At 59.1% G+C, this 27,614-nt stretch overlaps 1 protein-coding gene across 1 annotated transcript in view; it reads left to right on the top strand.

The window, feature by feature from the left end:
• The first annotated feature begins 3,581 nt into the window (after window positions 1-3,581).
• The window catches only part of AP3D1 (adaptor related protein complex 3 subunit delta 1), a 37,955-nt gene continuing 13,922 nt past the window's right edge, over window positions 3,582-27,614 (top strand). The window contains 15 exon segments of the mRNA XM_045491313.1: window positions 3,582-3,915; window positions 16,129-16,224; window positions 16,803-16,883; window positions 18,220-18,300; window positions 20,245-20,352; window positions 21,787-21,916; window positions 22,807-22,875; window positions 22,878-22,945; window positions 23,092-23,165; window positions 24,184-24,233; window positions 25,424-25,473; window positions 25,793-25,841; window positions 26,802-26,947; window positions 27,032-27,180; window positions 27,251-27,481. Of these exon segments, the coding sequence (XP_045347269.1) occupies window positions 3,820-3,915; window positions 16,129-16,224; window positions 16,803-16,883; window positions 18,220-18,300; window positions 20,245-20,352; window positions 21,787-21,916; window positions 22,807-22,875; window positions 22,878-22,945; window positions 23,092-23,165; window positions 24,184-24,233; window positions 25,424-25,473; window positions 25,793-25,841; window positions 26,802-26,947; window positions 27,032-27,180; window positions 27,251-27,481 (1,478 nt within the window). The 5' untranslated portion in view covers window positions 3,582-3,819.

Genomic DNA, 27,614 nt, shown 5'->3' with positions numbered 1-27,614 from the left:
ATTATTTGTGTGTTGGGTGTTGAGTTTGGTAAGTTCTTTATAGATTTTGGATACTAACCCTTTATCTGACGTGTCATTTGCAAATATCTTCTCCCATTCTGTCGGTTGCCTTTTAGTTTTGCCGATTGTTTCGTTCACTGTGCAGAAACTTTTTGTTTTGATCGGGTCCCAAGAGTTCATTTTTGCTTTTGTTTCACTTGCCTCTGGAGACGTGTTGAGTAAGAAGGTGCTGCAGCCGAGGTCAAAGAGGTTTTTGCCTGCTTTCTCCTCGAGCATTTTGATGGCTTCCTGTCTTACGTTTAGGTCTGTCATCCATGTTGAGTTTATTTTTGTGTCTGGTGTAAGAAAGTGGTCCAGGTTCATTCTTCTGCATGTCGCTGTCCAGTTTTCCCAGAACCACTTGCTGAAGAGACTGTCTTTATTCCATTGGCTATTCTTTCCTGCTTTGTTGGATTAGTTGGCCATATGTTTGTGGGACCATTTCTGGGTTCTCTATTCTCTAATTCTTTAGTTATAACATGACTGGGTATGCTTTTCCCTATTTTTTAAAAAAAGAATAATACCTTTTTTAAAAGTGTTTATTCATTTATTTATTTTTGAAAGAGAGACAGAGAACATGAGGGGGAGGGACAGAGAGAGAGAGAGAGAATCCAAAGCAGGCTCCAGGCTCCGATCTGTCAGCACAGAGCTTGATTCAGGACTTGAAGTCACCAACCATGAGATTATGACCTGAGCCGAAGTCGGGTGCTTAACCAACTGAACCACCCAGGTGCCCCTGCTTTTCTCTATTTTTTATTATTCTTGGCATTCATTGAGGTTCGTAGACCTGTGGGTTTATGGTTTTCATCAGATTTGGAAATTTTTGGCCATTTGGGTTTGTTTGTTTGTTTGTTTGTTTGTTTACAGAGAGACTGAGCGAGTGAGCCAGTGCTGAGGAAGGGGAAGGATACAGACAGAAAGAATCCCAAGCAGGATCCACGTTCAGCATGGAGCCCCACTTGGGGCTCAATCCCACAACCATGAAACCATGACCTGAGCTGAAATCAAGGGTTGGATACTTAACCGACTGAGCCACGCAGGAGCCCCTTGTTTGTTTAGTTTCTTTTTCTTTTTCTTTCTTTCTTTTTTTTTTTTTTTCATTCCTTTTCCTCTTTCCTTATGGGGCTCCAATTATATGTATGTTAGATCCTGATATTATCCTGCGGGTCACTGAGGTTCTGTTCATCCTGTAAGCATTCTTTGTCCTCTGTGTGTTTCACTGTGGATAGTTTTATTATAAAATTTTCTTTTTTTAAAAAAAATTTTTTTTAACGTTTATTTATTTTTGAGACAGAGAGACAGATCATGAACAGGGGAGGGGCAGAGAGAGAGGGAGACACAGAATCTGAAACGGGCTCCAGGCTCTGAGCTGTCAGCACAGAGCCCGACGCAGGGCTTGAACTCACAGTCTGTGGGATCATGACCTGAGCCGAAGTCGGACGCCCAACCGACTGAGCCACCCAGGCGCCCCTAAAATTTTCAATGTCACTAGTGACCTACAATTCCCAATGTCTACTCTATCACTAAGTCCATGCAGGGAGCATTTTTCATACTGTACTTTTTGGATTAGAGGTTTATGTTTTATTCTCCCCCGTTTCTCAGCCGCTGGTTTTTGGCCTGGCCTGGTGGATCTTCACCATATGCACACGCAGGGACATTCAGCCAAAGACTCATGGGGACGCTTATGAAAATTTATAAGTTCTTTCTCGAGATAGCTCTCTGCTCTCTGCTACATTGCTCTGAAAATTCTAGCCACCTGGACCTCCCTCATCTCCTGTCTTTATCCCCTCACTTCATGAAACTGTTGTGCTCTGTTTGGGTTTTCCCGCCTAATCACATTCTGGATGGTGCCTACAGTGTTTTAGCCAGTTCCCCTGCTGTTTAGCGTGGGAGGGCAAGTCCCATTGCATTTACCTACTGTATTCTTTTAACAGTTGGTCAGGAATCTGTTGCATGTATATGCCAGAACTTACACATCCAGTCTCCAGTTTTTCTCTGTACAGTTGGGTAACCTCTAAGGAGTTCTGTAATGCTTCTTACCATAGGCCGGTTTTGCCCGTAATTGAACTTGACATTGATAGGATCACATCATGCCCACTCCTTTGTGTTGGGCTGGTTTCCTTCCACATCGTGTCTGTGCAATTTATCCGTTTTGTTCTGTGTATTAGTAACCTGTCCCTTTTTCACTGCTGCATAGTACTCCATGGTATGGTGGCCGCAAAGTTGTGCATCCATTTTCTGTTGATGGACATTTGGGCTGTTTTGGATCTTGGACTAATAGAAATACAGCTCCTCCGAGTCTTTGGTGGATGTATTTCTGCATTCTTGTTGGGAACAGTAGTGAAATTTCTGGGGCATAGGGTCTACGCGTGTTATCTTTAAAACATACAGCCAGGAGTGCCTGGCTGGCTCAGTCTGTGGAGCAGGCGAATTTTGATCTCCTGCTTCTGAGTTCATGCTCCGCGGTGGGGGTAGAGTTTACTTAAAAACAAAAACAAACACAGACAGCCAGGCAGATTTCCAAAGAAGCTGTGTAGTATTACATTCCTACCTGGACAGGAAGAGCAAAATTTCAGTTGCTCCACATCATTACAACTCTCGACAGTGTCATTCTTTCTGATTGTAGCCATTCTCATTCCGGTACAGAGGCGTCTCATTGTCCTTTAAATTGGCGTTTCTCCGATGACCAAACAGATAGAGCACCTTTTGCTTTTTATCTTTTGGCCACTGGGGTGTTGCCTTTTGTGAAATGCATGCCATGTTTTAACTGGGTTGGTTTTCTCCTCGTGATTTGTAGGAATTTTTGTTTTGCTCTGCTTTTGTGGATTAAAGTCCTTAGTCGGATGTATAAACACTGCAACTATCTCATCCCAGCTGGTGGCTTGCCTTTTTGCTCTGGTAGGGGTGCACGCGGAGGGCGGGCGCCGCGTGTCTCGTCGCCTGGCACCCAGTAGGCCCCCACGAATGTGTGCGGAGCCAACCGGCCTCGCTGGACCTCCAGCTCCCGGCCTCCGTTCCTCCACGTGGACATGTTATTCCCGTCCTGCCCGTGTCACGGGGTTTTCGGAGACGCGCTGGAGGCACCGCATCCGCTGCCCGCTGCGTCGGGTTTGGGGCTTCTCGAGCAGTGTCAGCTTTTCGATTCAGGAAAGGCGGAGCTGGATTCCTTCCCAGGAACTTGCCTGAGAAGCTCCACGTGGGAGCCCCGCCCACAGCAGGCCCCACCCACTGCTGTCACTTGGTTCAGGGGCGGGGCAGGGAGGGCGCTCCTGGAGGGCGTGGTTAGAACCCGAAACAAGGAAGTGGGTGGAGTTATGGGGGCCGCTGGCCAATGACAGAGAAGAGCCCTGAGCCGGAGCGTGCGAAGCTAAGCGGACGGTGAGGGCGTTGTCTGCGTTTCCATTGGGCGGCAGGCGTCGCCAGGGAAACGTGGTGGCCTGGAGATGTAGGGGCGGGGCCCTAGGGGGAGGCGGGGCTTCCGGGGGCGGGTCGCCGGGCCTGGGCTCCTGTCGTCAGCTGACCCGCCGCCATCTTGTCCGCCATTTGCCAGCGGCGCGGCGCGGAGCCGGAGGGGAGCGGGAGTGCGAGCGCGGCCTGCGGAGCGGGTCGCCGCCGCCGCCGCCGCCGCCCCGCGGACAGCCGCCGACCTGGCCTGGGAGCCCGCGCCACCGCGGCAGCCGGCAGCGCAGCGCTCCGCGGGCGGCAGGCGCGGCCCCCGGGCCCCCGCACGGTGCCCTGCCGCGGGCCTCCCGGGGCTCGAGCCCGGCGGCGTCCGCCGCGATGGCCCTCAAGATGGTCAAGGGCAGCATCGACCGCATGTTCGACAAGAACCTGCAGGACCTGGTGCGCGGCATCCGCAACCACAAAGAGGACGAGGTGAGCCGGCGCGCCGCACGGGGCCGGCCTGGCTCTGCCCGACCCCGACGCCAGTACCACCCGGGACCCCGACTCCGGCCTCCTGCTCGCCCCCGAGGCCTCGAGCCCCGCCTGCTTGCGACCCGGGCCGCCGCTCGCCTCTTTCTCCCTGAGCCTCAGTTTACCCCCTGACAGACGCGAGCCGCGATTCTCAGGACCTCCCGTACCTCCCGTGTGTTGTCGGATCACCTGGGGGCCCTGCCGCTGGGTGCCCTCCCCCCACCCCCACCCCCGTAGGCTCAGTTTACCCTCTGGGCGATGGAAGCCCGCCTCCCCGTCGCCGCAGGTGGCCCGGGAAGAGACTTTGGGGGGCTCTAACTCCGCTCCAGGCCTCTAGACTCCTGGTTGGGGGGCCCTCCTCTCCGCGGGCCGCTCCCGGAGGAACCCATAATGGGATTGGTACGCGTCCGGGTGGCCCTCTGGGGCCCGGTCCGGGAATCGGGCCTTGCCTCCTGGGCCCGCGTCCCCGGGAAGGTGGAGCCGCCCCTCTCAGGGAGGGAGGGGAGACCGCGGGAGCCCTGACTCAAAATAAGGAAGCCGCTGGGGGGTCCTGGAATGGGGAAGCCGACTTTAACCAGAAAGCCGAAAGTCGGGGCGAGGAAAAGGCTGTCCACAAGTAAAATCGTAACCGTGGGCCCGTTTCCTTCCCTGCGCCCCTCCCCCCAGCCAGTGACCTAGATTTGAGAGGAACGGGGACGGTCAGTGGCCACCAGGCCGCCGGCTTCCTTGAGGAGGTGTCAGCCCACACTTGCACAGGGGGTCACGAAGGCGCACCCCGCTTTCCCAGGTGGAGGGGGAGGCTGCCCGGTGGCGGGCGGTTGTTGCGTGCGGTGCGGGTCCCACGGGTCCCACTGCCCGACGCCATCCGCCCTCCTCACAATGGCGCCGGGGAAGTCGGGCACGCCAGGGTGGGAAGTGCAGGGAAGGGAGGGAATTTGCCCGAGGCACCCGCAGCCCCCCGGGCCGTGTGCCGGCCCGAGTTCCTGCGGCCGGTGCACTTTTTCAGAACGGGCGTGACCTCGCTGGGCAGTCATTTGCACCCTCCTATCCTTCCTTGGCTATCCCTGGTTTTGCACCGTTAGCCGCTCCCGCTCGCAGGGGTGGTTCCGGTGCGCGTCTCACTGGGTCCTGGCCTTCAGGTTCGCTGACGGGAGAGGGGCTGGTTGGCCTGGGTTCTGTCTCTCCCAGCTGGGAGGGGCCGAGTGAATCTGCAACCTGTTCACCCCGCACGTTTCTTTTGTGCGCTGGTTGTCCTCCTGATTTCCCTGGGTTAGCGGATGTTGCTGGGCCGCCTGTTCTGGGATTGCGAGGAGGCACCGAGGCCGCTCCAGTTCGGGCGCCCGGTGTTTGGGGGAAGCACGCTGTCCCCGGGCAGTTCCCTGAGCCGAGGTTGATTCATTGAGAATCGCTGGCACCTTTCCGCGGGCTTGGAGCCCTTTCCACGGGGATGCTGGAGGGGGAAGAGTCTTCGAAGGCCGGTGTCTGTGTGGGTCCTGCCCTCCACCTGTGGGCGATTCCCACGGGATGTGGTGTCTTGGCCCCCCCGGGTTCCTCGTCAACAGATCGGGGTGACCTGGAGGCTGGTTGCTGGGGTGTTCTCCACCCCCTGGCTGCGCTGGGTCCTCCCCTGCTTCCCCACCGCACCCCAGTGAGGACTCGACACCAGGCGCTTTCTCCGCGGCAGTTTAGCGCACTCCAGAGTTGGCTTGATAATAGGTTTTAGCCGAAATCTTCGGTGTGGCATCCTACAAATGAGGCTCGACGGGGCCTTGAAAGGCCACGTGGAAATGCAGCGTGATCTGTGGTGATTCAGTCGTGCTGTTGGATATCGGGAGGCTTGCGTCCAAGTTCTCGGGCTTATTGACTGGGTGACGAGGGAAGTGCCTCTGATACAAAGTGGGGGTGACAGCGTCTGGGTGGCTCCCTCCGTTAAGCGTCCGACTTCGGCTGAGGTCGTGATCTCGAGGTCCGTGGGTTTGAGCCCCGCATCGGGTCCAGCTCTGTGCTGACAGCTGGGAGCCTGGAGCCCGCTTCGGATCGTGTGTGTCCCTCTCTCTCTGCCCCTCTCCCGCTTGCACTCTGTGTCTCTCTCGAAACAAATAAGCATGAAAAAAAAACATTTTTGAGTCGGTGTCAGCTACCCCCTTCAAGTGCTTCTGAGGATGCCGTGGGTGACGTAATGCGGGTTTACACTGGGTCACCCACGAAGCTGTCTGCTTGGCTATTTCCAGACCTCAGCCTCTGACCCCTTAGTGGGTTGTGAATTCAATTTAACGAGTTATGTTGAAAAAGAAGCTAGAAAATCCCAGTCCTGCATGCGCATAGGGTAACTGCTGTTTATTGAAGCTCATTTCAGCTAAGTGTGTGCGTGCACGTGTATTGGGTTACTACGGAAACACGTTGCTCAAAATGAGTCCAAAAAGTTTGAAAACAATGGTCGAATTCATATGTGTCTGGGGTGCTTAGTTTATTTTTAATCCTTAAGATACAGCACAAATCATGTTGGCAGGGAGGGCAAAATCCACTCGTGGATATCCTTGCTTCTAAACTTTGGGTATGACGGGGGGGGGACCCCAAATGACTTCTAAAGTTTGTGTTTAAGTTTTTTTTAATGTTGATTGTGAGGGAGAGAGAGCAGGAGTGGGCAGGGAGAGAGGGCGAGAAAGAAGCCTAAGGAGGCTCCGCGCTGTCGGTTCAAAGCCCGACATGGGGCTCAAACCTACAGTGAGGTCATGGCCTGAGCCACAGTTGGATGCTTAACCAAGTGAGCCACCCAGGCGCCCCTAAGTTATTCTTCTGGGTAGTCTTCATATTTGGGGGAAAGCTGCTTTTTCAATCTTTTTAGGTTGTAAAACCACACCCATATTGGGGCGCCTGGGTGGCGCAGTCGGTTAAGCGTCCGACTTCAGCCAGGTCACGATCTCGCGGTCCGTGAGTTCGAGCCCCGCGTCAGGCTCTGGGCTGATGGCTCAGAGCCTGGAGCCTGTTTCCGATTCTGTGTCTCCCTCTCTCTCTGCCCCTCCCCCGTTCATGCTCTGTCTCTCTCTGTCCCCAAAATAAATAAACGTTGAAAAAAAAAAAAAAAAAAAAACCACACCCATACTTTTAAAAACATACTCGATGTTTATTAAAGAAACGGGGGAATGCTCCTTCCCTGTAAATCAGTTTGGGGTATATGTTTTGAGTGTTTTTTCTGTGCTGAGAAATGATGGGCATTTCCGAGTGTTGAGATTTCGTTCTGCATCCTGGGTGCCTGGCCACGCCCAGTGGTGGAGCGGTGACTCTTGATCTCAGAGTTGTGAGTTTGAGCCCCACTTGGGTGTAGAGATTACTTGAAAAAAAGGTTCTGTTGGGGGCGCCCGGGTGGCTCGGTTGGTTGAGTGTCTGACTTCAGCTTAGGTCATGATCTAACGGTTCATGAGTTCAAGCCCCACATCGGGCTCACTGCTGTCAGCACAGAGCCTGCTTTGGATCCTCTGTCCCCTCCTTCTCTCTGCCCCTCCCCCGCTCATTCCCTCTCCCTCTCTCTCTCTCTCAAAAAAAAACATTAAAAAAAAAAAAAAAGATTCCGTGTGCATCTTGCTTGTAGTGTCGTGGTCCTTTCTGCTTCCCAGGATGTAGTGTATGAAGACGTCCCACGGTATTTTTAACATCTCCCTAGTCTGGATGTGCTTTAGTTTATTTGCTTGCCCCCCGCCCCCCCTCATTGAAGTGGCTTCACATTGTTAGGCACAGGCCCTGATTGGATCCACTAGTATCTGAGTAGTAGTGTTCTGGCTTGGGTATAAACATTTCCAAACCACTTAACTGGTGTTTCAGAACTTTAAAAATTCAGTTTGTGTAGAGTAATATTTTGAAATGAGATGTAACCTAGGATTAAGATTGAGCTGTAGGGGCCTGGGGACTCCTGTCGGTTGAGCGTCTGACTTCAGCTCAGGTCGTGATCTCACAGTTTGTGGGTTCGAGCCCCGCGTCAGGCTCTGTGCTGACAGCTGGGAGCCTGGAGCCTGCTTCCAATTCTGTGTCTCTCTCTCTCTCTGCCCCTCCCCCGTTCACCCTGTGTCTCTCTCTCTCTCTCTCTCTCTCTCTCAAAAATAAACATTAAAAAAAAAAAAGGCTGGGGCGCCTGGGTGGCTCAGTCGGTTAAGTGTCCGACTTCGGCCCAGGTCATGGTCTCGCGGTCCGTGAGTTCGAGCCCCGCGTCGGGCTCTGTGCTGACAGCTCAGAGTCCGGAGTCTGTTTCAGATTCTGTGTCTCCCGCTTTCTGACCCTCCCCCATTCATGCTCTGTCTCTCTCTGTCTCAAAAATAAGTAAACGTTAAAAAAAAAAAAAAGGCTGAACTGTATGCAAGAGCTCATATTCTGTTGTTTCTCATCTCAAAAATGGCAGTTTCCTGGGGTTCAGCCCAGGAGGTTTGTGGGACCCGCCAGGCTGCGAGGTGCACGTAGAACCAAGATGGGATCTGGTCTTGGGACTGTTGTTGAAGCACGTGTCTTGTCTGGCCCAGGGCAGGCACTCCGTTTGGGAGAAATCCTTTTGTTTTAATGACTTCTAGGGAGAATAAAGGTACGAAGTTTGAACTGAGTTCTTTTCCTGTTCTTTCTTTAAAAAAAATTTTTTTTTGATGTCTGTTTATTTTGGGGGGGGTGGGGGAGAGAACAAGTGGGAGAGGCCCAGAGAGCAAGGGAGACACAGAATCCAAAGCAGGGTCCAGGCTCTGAGCTGTCAGCACAGAGCCCGACACGGGGCTCGAACTCACGAACTGCGAGATCATGACCCGAGCTGAAGTCGGACGCTCAACCGACGGAGCCACCCAGGTGCCCCAGTTTGTTTCCTTTTCTTTTTTTTTTTTTTTTTTTTTTTTAATTTTTTTTTTTCAACGTTTATTCATCCTTGGGACAGAGAGAGACAGAGCATGAACGGGGGAGGGGCTGAGAGAGAGGGAGACACAGAATCGGAAACAGGCTCCAGGCTCTGAGCCATCAGCCCAGAGCCTGACGCGGGGCTCGAACTCACGGACCGCGAGATCGTGACCTGGCTGAAGTCGGACGCCTAACCGACTGCGCCACCCAGGCGCCCCTGTTTCCTTTTCTTTAATAACGTTGGTCATTACCCTAAATCAGGATCTCTCCCTCGGCACTGCTGACATTCAGGACTGGATCATTTTCTGGGGGGCTGGCCCAGACTCTGTGGGGGTTGAGCAGCATCCCTGGCCCCGCCCACTCGATGCCAGGAGCGCCCTCAGTCTGACAACCACAGATGTCCCCAGACGTTGCCCAGGAGAATCTCTGACCCAAATTGATAAGAAAAATCTCCCTGAATTCCCTAACGTTCTTCCCTTTTTCCGAGCACCCTGTGTTTCCCACATTGTCACCATGTTGTTGGGCCTTGTGGTACTGTGATACAGGAGATCGGAGCTCCTGGGTGGCTCAGTCGGTTGAGCGTCCGACTTCAGCTCAGGTCATGATCTTGTGGTTCGTGGGTTCGAGCCCCGCGTTGGGTTCTGTGCTGACAGCTTGGAGCCTGGAGCTGCTTCGGATTCTGTGTCTCCCCCTCTCTCTCTCTGCCCCTCCCCTGCTTGCACGCTGTGTGCAACTCTCTTTCTCTCTCTCTCTCTCTCTCTGTCTCAGAAATAAACGTTAAACAAAATTTAATTCAAAAAAAGGAAACATATATTTTGGTCCTCATCTCTGGCTCTAGGCAGAGTTTCTAAAATCTTTGTAATTTCCTAAGCAATAAAAGTACTAGGAACATCCTCGTTTATTTTTTGGTCTCTGACCCTGTTCCTGACCCTGAGCTCCTAGATCTCTCGGCATTTCCTGGGTGACAGGAGTGACTTTCGTCCTAATGAGATGACTTGGTGGCTCCTGGGTGGGCCATCTTCTGGGAGGGGAGATGGGCCAGGGATTGAATTAACGACCTATCCCGCCTGGGTGACGACGCCTGTGCAAACCTCTCCAAACTGTGTGTTGGGGGAGGGTCTTGGTGAAAGCATCCCCGCTGGGAGGGCGACGCGGCGGCTGGCCCACTCCTACACGCGGGACCCTCCTGGAGCCCTCCCTGTGTGTGTCTGTCGTTTGTCACACCCTCTGGTACGTACTCGACTGGTAAACGTGACCGTGACCCGGCCACGACCGGGTGCTTCCCTGGGTTCCCTGTGCTGCTTTGGCACCTTAGCCGGGCCCGAGAGGAGGGGGTCATTCAGAGCACGGGTGACCACGTGGACGGGGCTCTGTACTGACCAGGCGGTGTGGCCACCTGACGGCGTCACAGCCGGGTCCGGGTTGTGCGGGGACCCCCCCTGCGTGTGGCAGTCGAGGAAGGCTGTTCGCGGGCAGACGCAGAGGGTGTGCTTTCCAGATTTGCTTCGCTCCTCATCCTCGTCAGTTGCGGGGTGATGGCACATAGCACGTTCCGCGGTTCAGTTAACGTAACTGCCTGAAATTCTTTGAGTGAACTCTTTGCTGGTGAGTTTATCTCCTCAACTCGAGTCCCTGCCCGGCGCTTGCTTCTGCCTGCCACCGAGCTCCCTGCCGCTGGCTTCTGGCCGCTGCTCCGGCTGATGTCGGCTCAGGTCATGATGTCGTGGTTGTGAGATCGAGCTCTGTGTCGGGCTCCACCCTAAGCGTGGCTCCTGCTTGAGATTCTCTCTCTCCCTCTCTGCCTCTCTCTGTCTCTCTGTCGCCAAAAAAACGGTGCATAGCTGTCAGCACAATGTCACTTTGGGACATTTCCGTCACACCCAAAAGAAACCCGTGTCCATCTACAGATACTTCCCCACCCCCCCCCCCCCAGCCTCCTGGATCTGCTTCTGTCTTCATGGATTTGCATCAAAGTGTTTTGAATAGCGTTCCTGCCCCTTAGGTGGACCTTGGTACCCCTTGGTCGTCTGTCCTGTGTGAGAGCCGAGGGTGACGCGGGCCATGAAGGTGACAGGAATGGCCATGTGGCTGCCAGGCACCGCCTGTAGTGTGTGCAGGGTTGGGGGGGGGGTGCTGGGGGCTGGCTGTGGGGGAGGGGAGAGGGGTGGGGCTGGGAGGCTGCCGGAGTCACACTGTCTCCAGCTACTGGGACTGAGTGGGTCTGGGGCGTCGCGGGAGGCCTTCCCCGAGGTTGCCGCGGCTCCTCTTGGCCGCAGGGGCGTTGGAGCCCGTCCAGGGCAAAACGCTAGCGTGGCATCCTGAGTTGTTGCTGACACTCGAGTGTGGTCGGTAGAACAGCTTCCTTCGTTTCCCAACCGACTTTTCCTACGTTTTGGGGTTAAAACGTATCGAAATGATGGTGATGGTGGTCAGCACCCTGGTTGTTCTTCATGAGGCGGAGAAAGTCGTCCCCACCCTGTCCCAGTTGTCGTGAGGACTTGACATTTTCTGCTCTGAGAAACTCGAGTGGCTCGGGACACTGATTTCCACTCCGGCGGAGCATCCCGTGCATGCCAGGCTCTAGGGGTCTCAGCCAGTAAGGGGCCCGGGGCTCACGCTCGTGGACAGGGTGGTGTGGGCTCCAAGACCCTGAGCCGGGGAGCCAGTGGGGCCCGCGGACAGAGCTGACGTGTTTGGGACAGTCCAGAGAACCTTGTGAAAACGTCAAGGGCTGGAGCAAGTGTGCTGCCCCCTCAGCAGGTGAACGGATGGACGAAGTGGTCCACGCGGGTGACAGACAGACCGTGGCCCATCCGGCACTAAAAACGGGCCATCGAGCCGCACAGAGCCACGGAGGAGCCTCAGACGCACGGCACTCGGTGACAGAAGCCAGGCTGAGCAGGCGACACACGGGGTGGTTCCAAGTCCAGGCTGTTCTGGACAAGGCAGGACCACGGAGGCACGGCTGCCGGGGTGGGGGAGGGTGAATGGGAGGAGCACGGGAATTTCGGGGCCGTGGGTCTACTCCGGACGACACCGTGGTGGTGGGCAGGTGTCCGTGACATTCGTCCGAACCCACGGGGTGTGCCGCACCGGGAGTGACCTCGTGTCCGCTGTGGACCGTGGTTTGTCACGTTCGGTGCTGGGTGGGGATGTCGATAATGGGGCCGCCGGTGCGTTTATGGGGAGAAAGTGCCTGCTAGGTGGCCAGGGTCGAGATGGCTACTTACAGTAGACCTGAGGAGTCCTGTAGAAGGGAAGTTTGTGTCCTTTGTTGGAAATTAAATTCTCTAGCGAAGAAGGTGCAGAGAGGGCATTGTCCATTTCAGTGCTTGGTTTGCTGTTTGAGAGTCCGAATCATGCTCACCCCTCGGATTTCTTTCTTTTTTACGAAACGTCAAGGATACGTAGCTATTCGTACCTTAGGCTTTAAGCTCTTTCTAACGTATGTTTTTATTTATTTATTTAAAAAAAATTTTTTTTTTAACGTTTATTTATTTTTTGAGACAGAGAGAGACAGAGCATGAACAGGGGAGGGGCAGAGAGAGAGGGAGACACAGAATCTGAAACAGGCTCCAGGCTCCGAGCTGTCAGCACAGAGCCCGACGCGGGGCTCAAACCCATAGACGGCGAGATCATGACCTGAGCCGAAGTCCAACGCTTAACCGACCCAGCCACCCAGGCGCCCCTAACGTATGTTTTTAGTAGCGTTGTCTGGACGCAGATCCCGATCCGCCCGCCCACCCTGACCAGGCCGTTCCTTGTTACTGATGCTGCGTGTAAATGAGAGATTAACGTGGCCCCGGGGCTCCGCTTTCCTTCCTCCGACTCACTGCGACCCCGTTTGAGGTCAGTACTGAATCCTCCTGCGTGAACACGTGCTCTCCGGTCCTCCGTCACCTCCCTGCCTTTCCCAGGTGCGCGGGCCGCGAGCCAGGCGCCTCCTCTGTACCCACAGCTCCAGTTCAAGCAGGCTCACGTGTCCCTCCCCCCGGGAGTGCCCCGAGGTGCGGGGACAGAGGTCATCGGCCTGGCCGGTTCAGCCAGTGCAGCACGTGGCTCTTGATCTGCGAGTTTGGGCCCCACGGTGGGCATAGAGACCTAAACAAACAAATAAACGAAGATGTTCTCCAAATTTTCCGTTTTTGGCCGTTGGACTTGGGGATGTGTGGGTGTGGTTTTCTTTTAGTTTTCTGTTGGTTGGTAGTGAGCTGCTTGAACCTGTACGTGTACATCTCTCACTACACGTGGGGGAGTTTCAGCCGTTCTCGTTCCAGATGTGTTCTCTGTCCCACCCTTCCTTTCCTGGGACACCGGTTACATGCCTGTCCTGCCACGCGCTCTTGTCCCACAGACCTGGGGCTCTGCCTCTCTTTTTTCGAACTTTTCTCCCCTTCAGACCGGACGGTTACTATTGTCGCCCCTTCAAACGCGCTGACTTCTCTCTCCAGCTCCAATTTGGCCTTCAGTCTGTTCCGTGCATTCTTTGTTTCAGAAATTATCTTTCTAGAACCTCCGCTTGCTTATTTTATACCACTTGTGTTTGCTGAGATCTGTCCTCCTCTTCTTCTTTGTGAGCGCCTCCTTTTTTCTGGTTCCTGGGAGCACGGTCACAGTGGCCGAGTTGAAACCTTCGTGTGCTAATCCCATCCTTTGGGCTACCTCAAGGCCAGTGTTCGTGGATCGTCTCTTTTTCTTGGGTACGGGTAACATGGTCCTGTTTCTTGTTTTGAGTAGCTTCAGACCGAGTCCTGGACGTTGTGACTGACACGTTCTTGGAGGCTCCAGACTGGGTTATCTTCTCTGAGGCGTGTTGATTGGGGGGCAGGGTTACTTTAAGGGGCACTTAGCTTGTTGTCTGGGCTGAGACTCCAGCTCTGCCCTCCTCGCTGTGGGCAGGGGGCGGGTGCAGTGTGTTCGTTTCTTTTTGCTTTAGCTGGAACGTGCCGTGCATGCCTAGCTCTGGGGTCAGCCTCGGATTTGGGCTGAGTTTCTACGTTAGCGTGTGGGCAGCGTCACCCCCCTCACCAGTCCCCCTCCCCCTGGGATTTCCTTCCTTGAGTGGCAGCTGCCCTGTGTTCTGGTTCTGGAAGCCAGGAGCCCCAGGCCTTGGCTGCTCTGTGGGGTGCTTGAGATAAAAGCCAGGAGAGACATTACCCGGTGCTTTTGTCTCCAGATAGTCGTTTTAAAGCCGTACCTGGGGGCGCCTGGGACTGATGGGAGCTCTGTGGACGGCGGCAGAAGTGGACTCTGCCTGGCTCTCCCGAAAGCCGGGGTGGGGAGGTCCCTGGACTGTGTGCAAACGCGTCAGCAGCAGCAGAACGTTTGAGTTCGTGCTTGGGGGCCAACACGAGTCCTGCCACTGCACGGTCAGCCCCCCCGTTCTTGAGTGCGCGCCTGGGAGCGCTGCCGGGCCATCACCTGGCCCTGTCTTCCGTGCGTAAGCGTGAGTCCCCCCACACTTGTCACTGTCTGCCTGTTCTTTCCATTTCGTTCATTTGTTCATTCAGAGTAGGCTCCGCGCCCAGTGTGGGGCTTGAACTCTCGACCCTGGGATCAAGAGTTGGATGCCCACCCATTCAGCCAGACAGCCCCCTATTTTTTCCCCTTTTAAATGGTTAACGGTCATGATCCAGGATGCAAGAAGGGCCATCTGTGTGCAGGGACAGCAAGTGAAGATTCCCAAGTGGGATTTAGTAACTGGAAGCCTGTTGGAAGGATACAGTGACACCTGCTCCATTGCACCGACTCTCGATCGTGAAATATTCATGAGCTCTTCCCTGGCTGAGAGAGGGCTCCGATGGCTCCTGTCCCCAGGAGCCTGTGCTTCAGGCAGAGGAGCGTCTCGGGGCCGAGCGGGGTGTGGCCTCGGGGGACGGGAGTGCAGGGTGCACGGCCAGCATACAGGACACTTGGAGCAGGAGTCCGCCATGGGCTTGCCACCCTGGTCTCTCGGGATGCGGTCACCCTGGGGACGGCATCCAGGGGCTGACCACTGAGTCCTGCCGGCAGGTGCCCAACTGGGCACATCCTAGCGGTGGTTGCTGTTGGCCACATAACAGACGGGAGGCTCCTTGTGCTGCATGGAGTGCTGGGCACGTGCGGGGCTGGGGCACTGACCCGACAAACTCGGTCCGAGCCCTGCGGTGGCCACTCGCTTCGTGGCTCCTCTCTGAGGCCTCTTTGGGGCAGGGGTGAAAGGAGCCTTGTGCTCCCCCTCCCCCCCCCCCCCCAGAGGGGCACGCCAGTGGCTCTTGACTTCGTGTGTCAGTACTGCTTCGGGTCAAGCCCGTTTGAGTGGTAGACGTGCTGAATCAGCAAGGAAACCCAAGGGAATCCTCAAACCGTGTCCCCACAACCCCTGTGGCGTGACTCCTGGAGTTGAAAAGGTGGGCAATTTGCAAGTGTCCATCCTTCAAACGGATAAACACGAGGTGGCCTACGTGCGTGTGGGGGAGACAGAGCAAGGCACAGACCCTGTGCTACCGCGGGCACGCGCCCCGACATGGTGCCCGTTGAGAGAAGCCAGCGGGCGCCACGGAGACGCCCAGACGAGCTCGCTGCCGCCAGGGCAGGACCGGACGGGAGAGCTGGGTTCGAGCAGCCGGCGTCAGCGGGTGGACGGCGGGACCTGGGGTTACTTCCGGGCCTTGTGCGAGGCTCAGTGCCAGCTGTTAAAACTAGAGGACCGCGTGTCTTAATGTTGTTCTGTGTTGAAGTTCTTTTTTAACTTTTAAAGCGTGGCGACACAGAAAACCACCGCTAGGGGGCGCCTGGACGGCTCAATGAGAAGAGGGCATAGGATTCTTGGTCTCGGGGCTGTGAGTTAAGCCCCGCGTTGAGTGCAGACGTCGCTTAAAAAGAAAGAGAAGGGAAACGTCAGCTGTGCACACAAGTTGCGAAAATGGAATAACATGTCGCGGCACCTGCTTCCGTGGCAGGGAGTCCGGCTCTCACCGTCGTCCTGTCCTCTCAGGACTGAGGGACCCCCGGGCGTCTTGCCGAAGTGGCTTCTTTAAGTGCCAGCTCTATTAGACGCTTGCGTGCTGTACGAGTCACCCGTGCGGTTTCTCGCTGGTGCGTTCAGGAGTTGGGCAGCCGTCACCGCAGTGAGCTTCAGAGCACTGTGTCACCCCAGCCCCCCTCCCCAGCCCCCGACACCCACCAGCCTGCTTCCTGTGTGTGTGAATGTGCCTGCTCGGGGTGTTTCACGGCAGCGGAATCGCACGGCGGGCGGCCTCTTGTGTTTGCCTGCTTTCTTGACCGTTTTAGACACTTGCGATTTTCCAACGCTGTCTGCTTCCCTCGCAGGCAAAGTATATCTCTCAGTGCATTGATGAAATCAAGCAAGAGCTGAAGCAAGACAACATTGCAGTAAAAGCCAACGCAGTCTGCAAGCTGACCTACGTAAGTACCGCGGACCGTTTGCTCGGGCGGTGCCCCCCCAACCCCGACGCCGTCCGCCATCCCTCCACCCGTCCTTCTGTCCACCCGTCTGTCCGTCCACCGTCTGCTTCTACGTGCCTGCCAGACATGGACACCGTCAGCTCCAGGGGCCGGCCTTGGCACAAAGTCGAGGGAAGGCACGCCGCGACGACCCTGGGGCTCGGGGCGTGGCGGGCCCCGCCTGGCCCGGGCCAGGCCCCCCTCTTCTGGCCCCTCTGCTGGTCAGAAGGGAGGTGGAAGGCTTGCCAGGGGCGCCTCGTCACTTTGAGGCTGTGGGGAATTTTAGCCAGTACTCCTGGACGCGAGTATTTCAACCACAGGCCTTCCTCCTGTGTTTGTGATTAACGTGGTCCTGTGGTTTTCAATGGGGAGGCAAGCCCGTCAGAAGAAGAAATGAAATGCCCCGGGGTGTGTGCGCGGAGAGGCCCGCCTGTTCGGGAAGCGTGTGGCGGTCCTATAGGAGCTGAGACAGAACGTTGGACGTTGGGGCTCAAGCCTCGGCGTGTGAGTGAAAATCACTGCGCCTGTCTCTTCAACAGTTACAAATGTTGGGCTATGACATCAGCTGGGCTGCCTTCAACATCATAGAAGTGATGAGCGCCTCCAAGTTCACGTTCAAGGTGAGGCGGGCGAGCTTGCTTTGAGACCTGAACCGCGTGGTGGCAGAGGGTGAGGGTGTCCGTGGCCGGGGGCCACGCAGAAACAGAGTGTGGGACACGAGCCGCCTGTTCCAATCAGACCTCCACGCCTCAAACATCACCAGCTCACGTTTGTCACGTTATTTGTTAACGCCATTTGTGTGATTTCCTTTTTCAACTTCGAGGAATGTCAGTGAAATGATGGGTTCGTAGGATTATGTCTGTGTATCTTACTTTTAGTGTTTATTTTTGAGAGAAAGCGTGTGCACGGGGGAGGGACGGGGGCGGGGGGGGGGGCAGTGGATCCGAAGCAGGCTCTGAGCTGGCAGCAGACAGCCAGATGCGGGGCTCAAGCCCATGAACCGTGAGATCATGACCTCAGTTGAACAACGTCAGATGCTCAACTGACTGAGCCACCCTGGTGCCCTGTATTTTTTAACGCCAGTAAAGATAAATGTGTAACCGTCCAAAAAACGACAAAGCACTGACGGTCTTGCACAGAGGCCACCACTTGTCACCTGGCCCCAGGGCCTCGTGGTCCTTTCTGAGCGTTTTCCTTCGCCTCGCAGGGGTCCGGCTTGTGAGGGATCTGGAGTGCTGCCTCCTCACTCGATACCATAACTCGTAAATATTCTGAAAAACAATCGACCGTCTGTGTGGCCCAGTTGAGGGCATTCCATAGTTTTCCTGGGGTCTCACCAGCCGGGCAGCTGAGACCATTTCCAGGTCCCCCGGGCCTCGCGCCCGCCTAAGGGTCACTGCCTGGGTCAGCCCCGCGCTCCCTCTGAAGGACACCGTCATCCTGCCCACGGGTTACTCTCGGTGAAGAAACAAAATGTTGTGTTGCCAAAATCGGGAGGCGCTCTGCACGTGTACGAGAGCATCTCGTCCGTGTGCCAGTGTGACGTAGGTGTCTGCGTCAGCCTGGCAGAGGGACCCGAGTGCTAAGAAAACCCAGTGCTTGTGATGACTTACGGATTCGATCGTAAAGGGAGCTCCTGGCTGCCCAGGAGGCTGTCAGGACACATGCTGGGGAGAGGACCGGCTGGTCTGGCGGACCTTATGAGAACTTGCATTTCAAAGGCCGGGTCTGGAACTCAGGAGCAGTTTCCTCCCCCTCCTCCTCCTCCTCCTCCTCCTCCTCCTCCTCCTCAAATGACTTTCTGGCACCCGCCCACCAGTGTTCCCGCGGCCAGCTGCAGGCTGTCACTGCCTGACCAGGGGGCTGCTTGGCACAGAGCTCGGGGGCGGCCTGGGGGCTTCTGCCCAGGGCGCCTGGCCCCTGCCTCGTGTGTGACGCCCTGTGTCTGACTCACAGCGGATCGGCTACCTCGCTGCTTCCCAGTGCTTTCACGAGGGGACTGACGTCATCATGCTGACGACGAACCAGATCCGCAAGGTAGGCCATCCTCGGCCCTCACCGAGTGCCCTCGAGTCACCCTGTCCCCGTAGTATCCTCCGAACGAGTGGCGAGTCGAAAGCAGCGAGGCCCACAAGCTCTCGCTGTCATGACCCCCGCAAGCCCCTCGCAAGCCCGTGGCTCGTGAATGTGGCCACGGCATCGGCAGGAGACGCCCAGGAGGGGTGTGGCGGGCCCGTCTCCCTGCCCTCGGGCAGTGGCGAGGCTGGAGGTTGCCAGACGTCCCCCTTCCCTGCCCGGGGTGGGGGGGGGGGGCTCTGGGAGTTGGAGGGCTGTCTCAGGCCCCTGTCCCTGTCCCTCTGGGAGTGCTCCTCGGGGCTGCACGCCCTTCCCGCAGGGGCCTCCCTGCCCGCGGGCCCTTTTAGTCATGCTGCGTACACATCTCAGTCGTGTGTAAGTTTTTGTGTCTTAGTCTCGAAGATCACCGAGTGGTAACTTTCTTCCTCGGCCGCAGAGCTTCGAGCATCTTTTGTGCAGTAGTGAGGGGGTGTCAGGGAGAGGCAGAGCTCACCGGCGGTGGGGTTTGCGGGCCGGACCCCGTGAGTTGCGGTCGCCCTCGTGGGGGCACCCAGTGACCCGGGCCGGGCTCCTGGCCGGGGTGTGTGAGGGCGCTTGGCGTGGGCCAGGCCACTGGTCTGAGCACGCGAGCCCGTGGTCGTGAGGAGGTAGCGGTGGTCAGGTTGTATGGCGGAAGTGGACGCCACAGGGCCTCGAGGGGCAAGCCCGGCCGGGAGCGGCCACTGGGGGAGCCTACCGGGGGGAGGGGGGGGGGGCTCCAGCTGCTTGGACCCCCAGGCGCCAGCCCGCCCGCCCGGCGAGAACGGTCTCTGGCCCAGTGCCAGGGCGCAGCCGTGCCCCCACCCACCCCTTTGTAAGGACCTCCGTTCAGACATCTCCGCGTGGACATGTGCTAGAGGCAGGTCGCTTAGGTCTCTGCTGTCAGCACAGAGCCCGACATGGGGCCCGATCTCACAAACCCATGAGATCACAACCTGGGCCGAAATGAAGAGTTGGACGTTGAACCGACTGAGCCCCCCCACGTGTGTCATTTAAATAAACCCGTCACTTCTGAAACACGGCTTCCGCAGACTGGCCCCACCCCCGTCCCCTCGGCTGGGGCTCCTCCCACTTAGTGGTGACGCAGGCGTCCTCCCCAGAAACTTCTATCTCTGAAAAGCCCCGCGTAAGTCTCGCTGAAGTCGGAGCCTGGCCGTCCAGGGCCTGGGCTCCCCCTTGGTTCCGTCCCGTCAGCCTGGGCTGGAGTAGGTTTCCGAAGTTGGCCTCTTCAGGTTGTCCCCACCGTCTGGAAGGTCAACTCCTAAAATGCCTCTCAGTCTGTTTTTACCACGTATAGATGGGGTTTGGGGGGTTCCTTAGGAAAGCATCCCCAGGGCAGGTTTCTGGCACAGACGATGTTTCCCTGGCGTGGAGGCCGGGCCCTTCTGCGCTGTGTAACCAGAGGCCTCTGGCGGCTGCCCGCCCGAAACACGAGCCTTGGGCCGTAGGTGCCATGCCTATGGGCGGGGCCGGAGGAGTGGCCCCTGGTTCTGCTCTGGGGACCCCCGCCGCAGGCCTGGGGGGCGGTTAGGGGTGGTTAGGGCCGGCCGGACGTGCCTTCCCCTCACGACAGGGGTCACGAACAGGCGGGCAGCTCGCGAGCCGGGCACTGGTACAGGTTCGGCCCCGCCTGTGGTCACGGCCCTGGGACGCTGGGCTGTGTCTGTGCGGAGGGCGGTGCCCGCCGTGGGCCTCTGTGCCCAACGGGGCGGGGACGGCTCTCCCACCGTCCCAGCTCTTCGGGGACAGTCCCAGAATGGGCTGCTGCTCGCTACTCCTCAGACAGGCACAGCCCCAGACTGCGGGCCGGGAGCCCGTGATGCCCGGGTGGCACCTGCCCGCTGACCCTCCTCCTTCCCTTTCCAGGACCTGAGCAGCCCCAGCCAGTACGACACTGGCGTTGCACTGACTGGCCTGTCCTGTTTTGTTACCCCAGATCTTGCCAGAGACTTGGCCAACGACATCATGACACTGGTGAGTTTGCGAGAGTACCCGACCCCCCCTTGGCCTTTGCCCCGTGACGTGACTTGGTCCGTCCAGGTGCCTGGAAAATGGAGGTTAACCGTCACACCAGGGACACTCGGGCACGTGGGAGTGGGCCGGGTTCCCCCGGAAGAGACGGGGAACCGGGTTGCCGTGTCCCCCACCCCCTCACCGGTGCGGCCCCGGGCTCCGGCTGTGTCCACCCTCACATCCCTTCGTCACCTTCTTTCACTAGCCCTGCCCGGGGCCCGGGGCGAGCGCCCACGTCTTCCGGCGCGTCCCTGCCACTTAGCGCCTCCCTGCCCGGTGGTGGCCGTGGCGGTTGTGGCAGCAGGCCCCGCACGTGGCTAGCGTGGTTCTTGTGGCTCCACCCCTGATGCCGTGTTCTCCTCTGGCCACAACTTGACTTCCGGTGGTTCGGTCCACCTGAAGGGCCAGGACCCCACCCAGGGCTCCTCTCTAGGCTGTCGGAGCATCTTTCCAAAACGCAGATGTCCTCTTAGAAATCGTGGTCCTCAGGGGCACCAGCCGTACACCTGAATCTTCAGCTAATTGGGAGGCCTTTTCCCATCCGGTTTTATCTGGGCAGAGCAGAAGGGCGGCTGCGTTCCCCCCCGGACAGGTCCGTCCGTCCAGGTCAGCCTGTTTGCCATGTGGATGGATCAGTCTCAGCCTGTGGTCTCAGACTGTGTGTGCCAGCAGCTTCTAGAACGGGGGCCGGTGCGCCTCGGCCCTGCCCCATGCAGCTGGCCCGGTCGTAACTGACTTTGCCCACACTCGGCCCCGCCCACTCGTTCACATCGTGTCCCTGGTGGCTCTCGAGAGCCGGAGCAAGAGTTCTGCCCTTCCGGCCCAGACGGTGCTGGGTCGTGGGGCTGGGAGCTCTCTCGGGGCAAGGTCCCCAGGGCCCATGTGCGTCGGAAGCAGGGGGCCTTTCTGGCCAGAGCAGAATCCCGAAAGGACAAGAGTCCGAGACGGTCACGTGTGGAGGGGGCCCTGGCTCCCTGCTGTGGGAACGGGCCTCGGCAGCTGGAGGCTCGTGAGGCCCCGTCCCTCTGTCTGTCCCTCATCGGGTTCCAGCCAGTGTATGACAAGGGTCTCAGCCTCCGGAGGGCAGACCTGGGGTCACAGGCACAGGGAACCAGGTTTCAGTTCTGTCCACGACACTATCACGTGACCCCTGGGCTGGGGGCAGTGGAGCAGGTGAGCAGGCCTGGCTTGGAGGCCAGAAACCAGATGAGCTGGAGAGAGGGCTTTCCTTCGGGTGATGGAGGGGAGACTCGGGCAGATGCAGGACAGGTGAGCAGGACAGGTGAGCTGGGTGGGTGCGGGGAGGGCGACAGGGGCAGCGGGGGAGGTGAGCAGGGCCGGCGCCGCGAGAGTAGCGGTGTGGCGGGGAGGCTGACTGGACCTCTATCCCTGCAGATGTCGCACACCAAGCCGTACATTCGGAAGAAGGCTGTCCTGATCATGTACAAGGTGTTCCTGAAGTACCCCGAGTCCCTACGCCCCGCGTTCCCCCGCCTGAAGGAGAAGCTGGAGGACCCCGATCCCGGTTTGTCGATTGGCGAGGGGGTGGCTGGGGGCGCAGGGCTCCGTGGCGTCTGTGAGCCCCTGGTGCAGGATGCTGCAGGGAAAGCGTTGAAGGGGCACTGGGTCCCGGTCTCGCGTCCTGGGATCTCTCCAGACGGCGCCTCCTTCCCTTCTGGCACCTGCTTCCCGCGCTCTGGCCTGGAACCCGCCATTTCTCCAAGGAGCCTGGCCCCGTTTGTTGGTGTGGGGTTTAGGTGCCGAGCTCTGGGTGCTGGGTGTCCCCTTGCCGCTGGGCTGCCCTTTTTCCAGCCTCTCAGTAGACCCCTGCCGTCCCCACACTGGGGAGTGCCCGCTGTCTGTTCACACCTTAGCGCTCATGACTTGATGCCGGTGTCTTGGCCCCGGTCCCCACCACGGGGCTCGTGCCTACTTGTCCTCTACAAATCCTTCCCTCGTTGAGGACTCCCCAGGCTGAGCAGTATCAGGTGGCTTCTGTGACACAAGGCAGGTCCCAGCTTATCTCTCGGGAGAGCCTGCCTTGTCTTCAGGAGAATCACAGGCCGTGGAAAGTTTTGTCAGGAAAGTAGGAGCGAGGCGGCAGGCGTGGTGGGTGTCCTGAGCCCGGAGTTCCTTGGGACCTGCAGGGGAGCAGCCCACAGACTCAGGCGACGGGCCGTGTCTGTTGCCTTGGCCTTGGCCGCTGGGAGCCTAACCCTGACGTGACTGGTACTTCAACCCGGCCCACAGGTGATGGGCAGTGTGCCAGGCACAGAGCAGGGCTCCCTGCGCTTGGGGGGACCAGCCTGAGGAGGACGCCCCTCCTCGAGAAGGCTGCACCTCCCCGTGTTGTTGAGACTCTTTAACTGCTGCAGAGGGACTCCCTTGCTGATGGGACACCCCCTTATTTCACAGGGGTCCAGTCGGCCGCAGTCAACGTCATCTGTGAACTGGCCAGGCGTAACCCCAAAAACTACCTTTCCCTTGCCCCCTGTTCTTCAAGCTGATGACCTCCTCAACCAACAACTGGGTCCTCATCAAGATTATCAAACTGGCAAGTATCCCTCCTGACCTTCCCTTCCTCGCCACACAAAACGGCCCCGGCGTGTCCTAGGAGTCCCCTGGGCGTGTGGGCGCGGGTCAGAGTCTGCACGGTTCTGTTCCTGCCACGAGTGACCCCCCGGCTTCTGTCGTCCCTAGTTTGGTGCTCTGACCCCCTTGGAGCCAAGGTTGGGCAAGAAGCTGATCGAGCCTCTCACCAACCTGATCCACAGGTGAGCCCTCGACCCCCACGTGACCTCGTCTGCGGCATGCAGCCCCGTGCCCCCTCTGGGCCCTCGGGGGGACCCGGGGAGAGTCTTGGTGGCAAGAAGCAAACACACGCCATGGGACTTGGCTCCGGACCGTGAGCTGTGCCACCGAGGCTCATGCCGGCCCTCCCGGGACACTGGGAGCTGTGAATCCGTTTTGGAAACAGCACCAGTGAAAACAAAAGGAAGGAAGACCCCTAGCTCACCAGTAGGCCCTGGCCGTCTGGCTGGGTCTCTGGCCAGTTCTGGAATGTTGCAAGAGCTCCCACTCCACTCTGGGTGCCTGTGCTTGAATCATGGACGCTGAGTGGCAGATGGCACCAGAGATCTCTCCAGGGGACCTGGGAGGATGGGCGGCGGGAGGAACGGGGGTTTCATGGCCGCATCAGACCTAGCACCACGTGCCCTGCGTGAGGCCTTGGGCTCAGAGCGTCTTTGGTTTTAAACAACAGGCATCTTTGCATGTGGTGCGGCTCTGTGGTCTTCAGAGGGGATTAACAGGAAGCCACGAGTCTCGTGACGATGGTGTGGACGGGCTGATGGCCCCTGTTCTCTGGGACAGGTGGCGGCCATGCTGTCAGGTTTAGTTGACTCGGGATCAAGAGCGTCACCTCGGAGGATGTCAGAGTGGAGTAGACGCACCTGGTGCCTGCCCTTGGGTGTCACCCTGGGCCGTACTGGACGCCCCCAGGGGTAGCACTGGGGCCACGGACGTCTGTGCTGTGCCCACCTGTGTGTGGGCCCCTGAGGCGGGGCAGGGGGCCGTCCCAGGTCCGGAGAGACATTTAGGGCAGGTGGCATTCCCTCACAGACATCACAAAACGGGTTCTGGGGACATCAGAGGTCACCGTCGGCAGTTAGAAAGGGAGGCTAGTGTCCCCCGGGGACTGCCGCGGACCCAGGCGACGGGAGCGTGCAGGGCCACCAGGCCTGCCTCCGCCTCGGGCCTCCCAGTCCTCACCCTCTGCTCTTCCTCCACCAGCACATCCGCCATGTCTCTTCTGTACGAGTGCGTGAACACCGTCATCGCAGGTGAGGGGCCCGCCCTCCCCCCTCGGGACCCCCGGGGGCCACAACCGGCCGTGGGACACATGCGCCCAGGGCCCCTGCCCGCCTCCGGCCTCCAGTGCCGCGTCCTGCCGCCCTCGGCCATGCACCTCCCCTGCCAGCAAGACTCTCCTTCCTGAGTATTCTAGAGCGAGGCTCCGGCCCCGTGCCGTCCCCCGTGAACTCTCGAGCACAGAACCTACCATGGGAAGGTTTCACAGGGCGGGATCGGAAGGCGCTTCCCTGGTTTGAGTCCGGCTGCGGGCCACACGGAGCGCTGGGGGGTGCGTCTGCCCCTCCACCTGCTGTGCTTGGCGGAGTCAGAGTCGCCCCCAGGCTGGCTGGCCGTGTCCTAGTTTGCCGTCTGGGTCACTTGTTCCTGGATGTAGTGGCCCATGGGTTCACCTGCTCTCTGCCTGATTATCTGGCCAAAGCTTTTGGGAAGGCAGCCTTCTGGCCCCTCCTCACAGCCCCGGGGACAGCCTGAAATTCATTCACAGGAGGCTGGCCCGGGGTCCACACTTTGTGATTGGAACTGCGTGGGCCATGGGTGTTCAGAGGCTCAGTGACGCTAGTAGAAAGGGAGGGCGGGCGGGTGGGCATTGGGGCAGGCTGGCACCCAGAGGCAGCCAACGTAGAATGTGGAGAGGTTTCTCTGTGTCTGGAGGGGTCGATGGGGGAAACCGAGGTGCGGCAGGATCAGAGCTATCCTTGGTGACGGGCAGGAGATCGGGGAGGAGTAGGCCAGGGCGGGCCTGGCACGTTGCAGGGTCGTGGGTCTCAGGTGGGGGTGGAGCAGGCTCTGGAAATTGCCCTGGACGGGGGTGCCTGCCTTGGAGCTCTCTGTGTTCTTGGCCACAGAGACCCAGCGCCCAGGTTCTCACCGGGGGTCGGTCAGCAGGCGCCTCTGCCGGGCTCGGGCGGAGACCCCAGACCCCAGGAGGGGAGCAGGTCCTCGGCACAAACCTCGTGTCTGCACAGACAGCCCCGGGACATGAGCCCCCTGCCGGCAAGGGCGGCGGGAGCCCCGGAGTCAGGTTCCAAACGCGGTCTCATAAGCCGGCCTGTCCTGGGAGAGTGCCAGGCGTGCCTGCGCTGTGTGGCGCCCCGACAACGCCCCCAGAGGACGTGGGGCGAGGACCGGCGAGTCCCTGAGACGAGGTTTTCTGTTTCAGTGCTCATCTCCCTGTCCTCCGGCATGCCGAACCACAGCGCCAGCATCCAGGTACGCCCCCCCACCCCCTTGACTGTCCCAACGCGTCGTGCCCTGCGCCAGGCCCTGTGCAGCGCGCGTCCATGGAGTTGACAAGGGAGCAAGGGGAACACACGTTCGTGCCCCTGGAGTGTGTACGTGGGCGGTCCCCAAACTATGTCCCTGTTGGAGCCCACAGGCCGCCCTCCTGCCGCGGGGAGCAGGGCCGGGTGTCCCCCTGCCCCTCCTGGTCCCAGGACCTGTGAGCCGGACCAGGGCGCGAGGCAGGCCTGGGGTCGTGGGATTCACTGTTGTCTCAGAGGCGTGACCACTGTCGCCTTCCCCTCTGCAGCTCTGTGTCCAGAAATTGAGGATATTGATAGAAGACTCCGACCAGAACTGTGAGTTTCTCTCTCTACCTGCACCCGGAGCCTGTGTGGCGCTGGGGCTCTCGATCCCGCACGAGCACAGGCGCTGGGACTCTTCCGCTGTGCCCCCCAGTGTGCGCGGGGTGCCGCGGGCTTCGGCAGCATTTTAAAGAAGCCGGTCTTTCTCCGCTTGGCCGCAGCCCCTGCCCGCTGCCCTCGTGCACCGCCGTCTCAGTGTGTGACTCAGTGGTGACGGCCCCTCCCGCGTTCAGCCGGCGGAGTTTGAGACTGTGGGTCGTGTGCCCACGCCCCTGGGGAGGTGTGACCCGGGCGAGGTCCCCGAGCCCCAGTTCCAGCGTGGAGCTGAGGGGGCTGCTGGGGAGACGCAGTCGGGGGGTCAGAGGAGAGCTGCAGGATGAGGCCCGGACGGCACTGATGTCTCCTGCCTGAGGCCCCCCCGGGACCGTCCAGGGGGGCTCCCCCGTTGGCCTTGCTTGTGCGCCTGCGTGTTCTGTACACACGCTCCATCAGGGCTTCTGGCCTGTCACGCGCCCCGGAGCCCGGACCGGAGCGTCAGGGGCTCCTGAGGGCCCGGGAGCACTGGCTCCACGTTTTCAGTCCAGATCTGTTGGCAGCAGGGGCTGCCGGACCTGTCCCGCGAAGGGCCAGACAGGGCCCCGTCGCCCCCACCGTCGTGACCACGGGCCGCGTGCTCCCGCGAGGCTTTTGCAGAAACAGGCTCTGTTGGGACCTGGCCCGTGGAGGCCCGCGCTTCACTGCCCTGCTTCGGCGACCCCGTGTGTGGGTTGCTCGGGGGGAGGCAGTGGCGCCCGGCATGCGGGAGGTCACCTGGCCCGCAGCGCCCGCTGTTGAGGACACCCGGGGGCCAGCGTGCGGCCCGTCCTGGCGGCGTCCACGTCGTCGCTGACTCCGCACAGGCCCCGAGGGCTGTGAAGGCGCGTCCGTGCTAACGGTGTCTCGCCGTCTCCGCAGTGAAATACCTGGGCCTGCTGGCCATGTCCAAGATCCTCAGGACGCACCCCAAGTCCGTGCAGGCCCACAAGGACCTCGTCCTGCAGTGTCTGGACGACAAGGACGAGTCCATCCGCCTGCGGGCCCTCGACCTCCTGTACGGAATGGTGTGTGCCCCGCCCCGGTCTGTGCGCCCCGCTCCCCACACCCGTCCCGGGCTCCTCCCTCACCGGCTCCTCCCCTCCCCCCAGGTGTCCAAGAAGAACCTGGTGGAGATCGTCAAAAAGCTGATGAGCCACGTGGACAAGGCCGAGGGCACGGCCTACCGCGACGAGCTGCTCACCAAGATCATCGACATCTGCAGCCAGTGCAACTACCAGCACATCACCAACTTCCAGTGGTCCGTGCCCCACAGCCCCGGGGGGCGGGCACCGGCGCGGGGCGCGCTCCTCAAGGGCTGCCTCCTGCAGGTACATCAGCGTCCTGGTGGAGCTGACCCGGCTGGAAGGCACCCGCCACGGCCACCTCATCGCCGCGCAGATGCTGGACGTGGCCATCCGCGTGAAGGCCATCCGCAAGTTCGCCGTGTCGCAGATGTCCGCGCTGCTCGACAGCGCCCACCTGGTGGCCAGCAGCACCCAGCGCAACGGCATCTGCGAGGTGCTCTACGCGGCCGCCTGGATCTGCGGGGAGTTCTCCGAGTGAGTGCGCTCCCCGGGGAGAGGCGTGCCGGTCGACCCGCGTCCCCGGTTCCCTGGCGGCTGCCCCAGGGCCCCCTTCCTGGGCCGCTGTCTCTGGGGACCGCGCGGCTGTAAGTGCACATTTCCGACCACG

Source organism: Leopardus geoffroyi, chromosome A2 (assembly GCF_018350155.1).
Source record: "Leopardus geoffroyi isolate Oge1 chromosome A2, O.geoffroyi_Oge1_pat1.0, whole genome shotgun sequence".
NCBI classification, from domain to species: Eukaryota; Metazoa; Chordata; class Mammalia; order Carnivora; family Felidae; genus Leopardus; species Leopardus geoffroyi.
The sequence above is the reverse complement of the archived record's forward strand: the minus strand, read 5'-3'. Positions and strand labels throughout refer to the sequence as shown.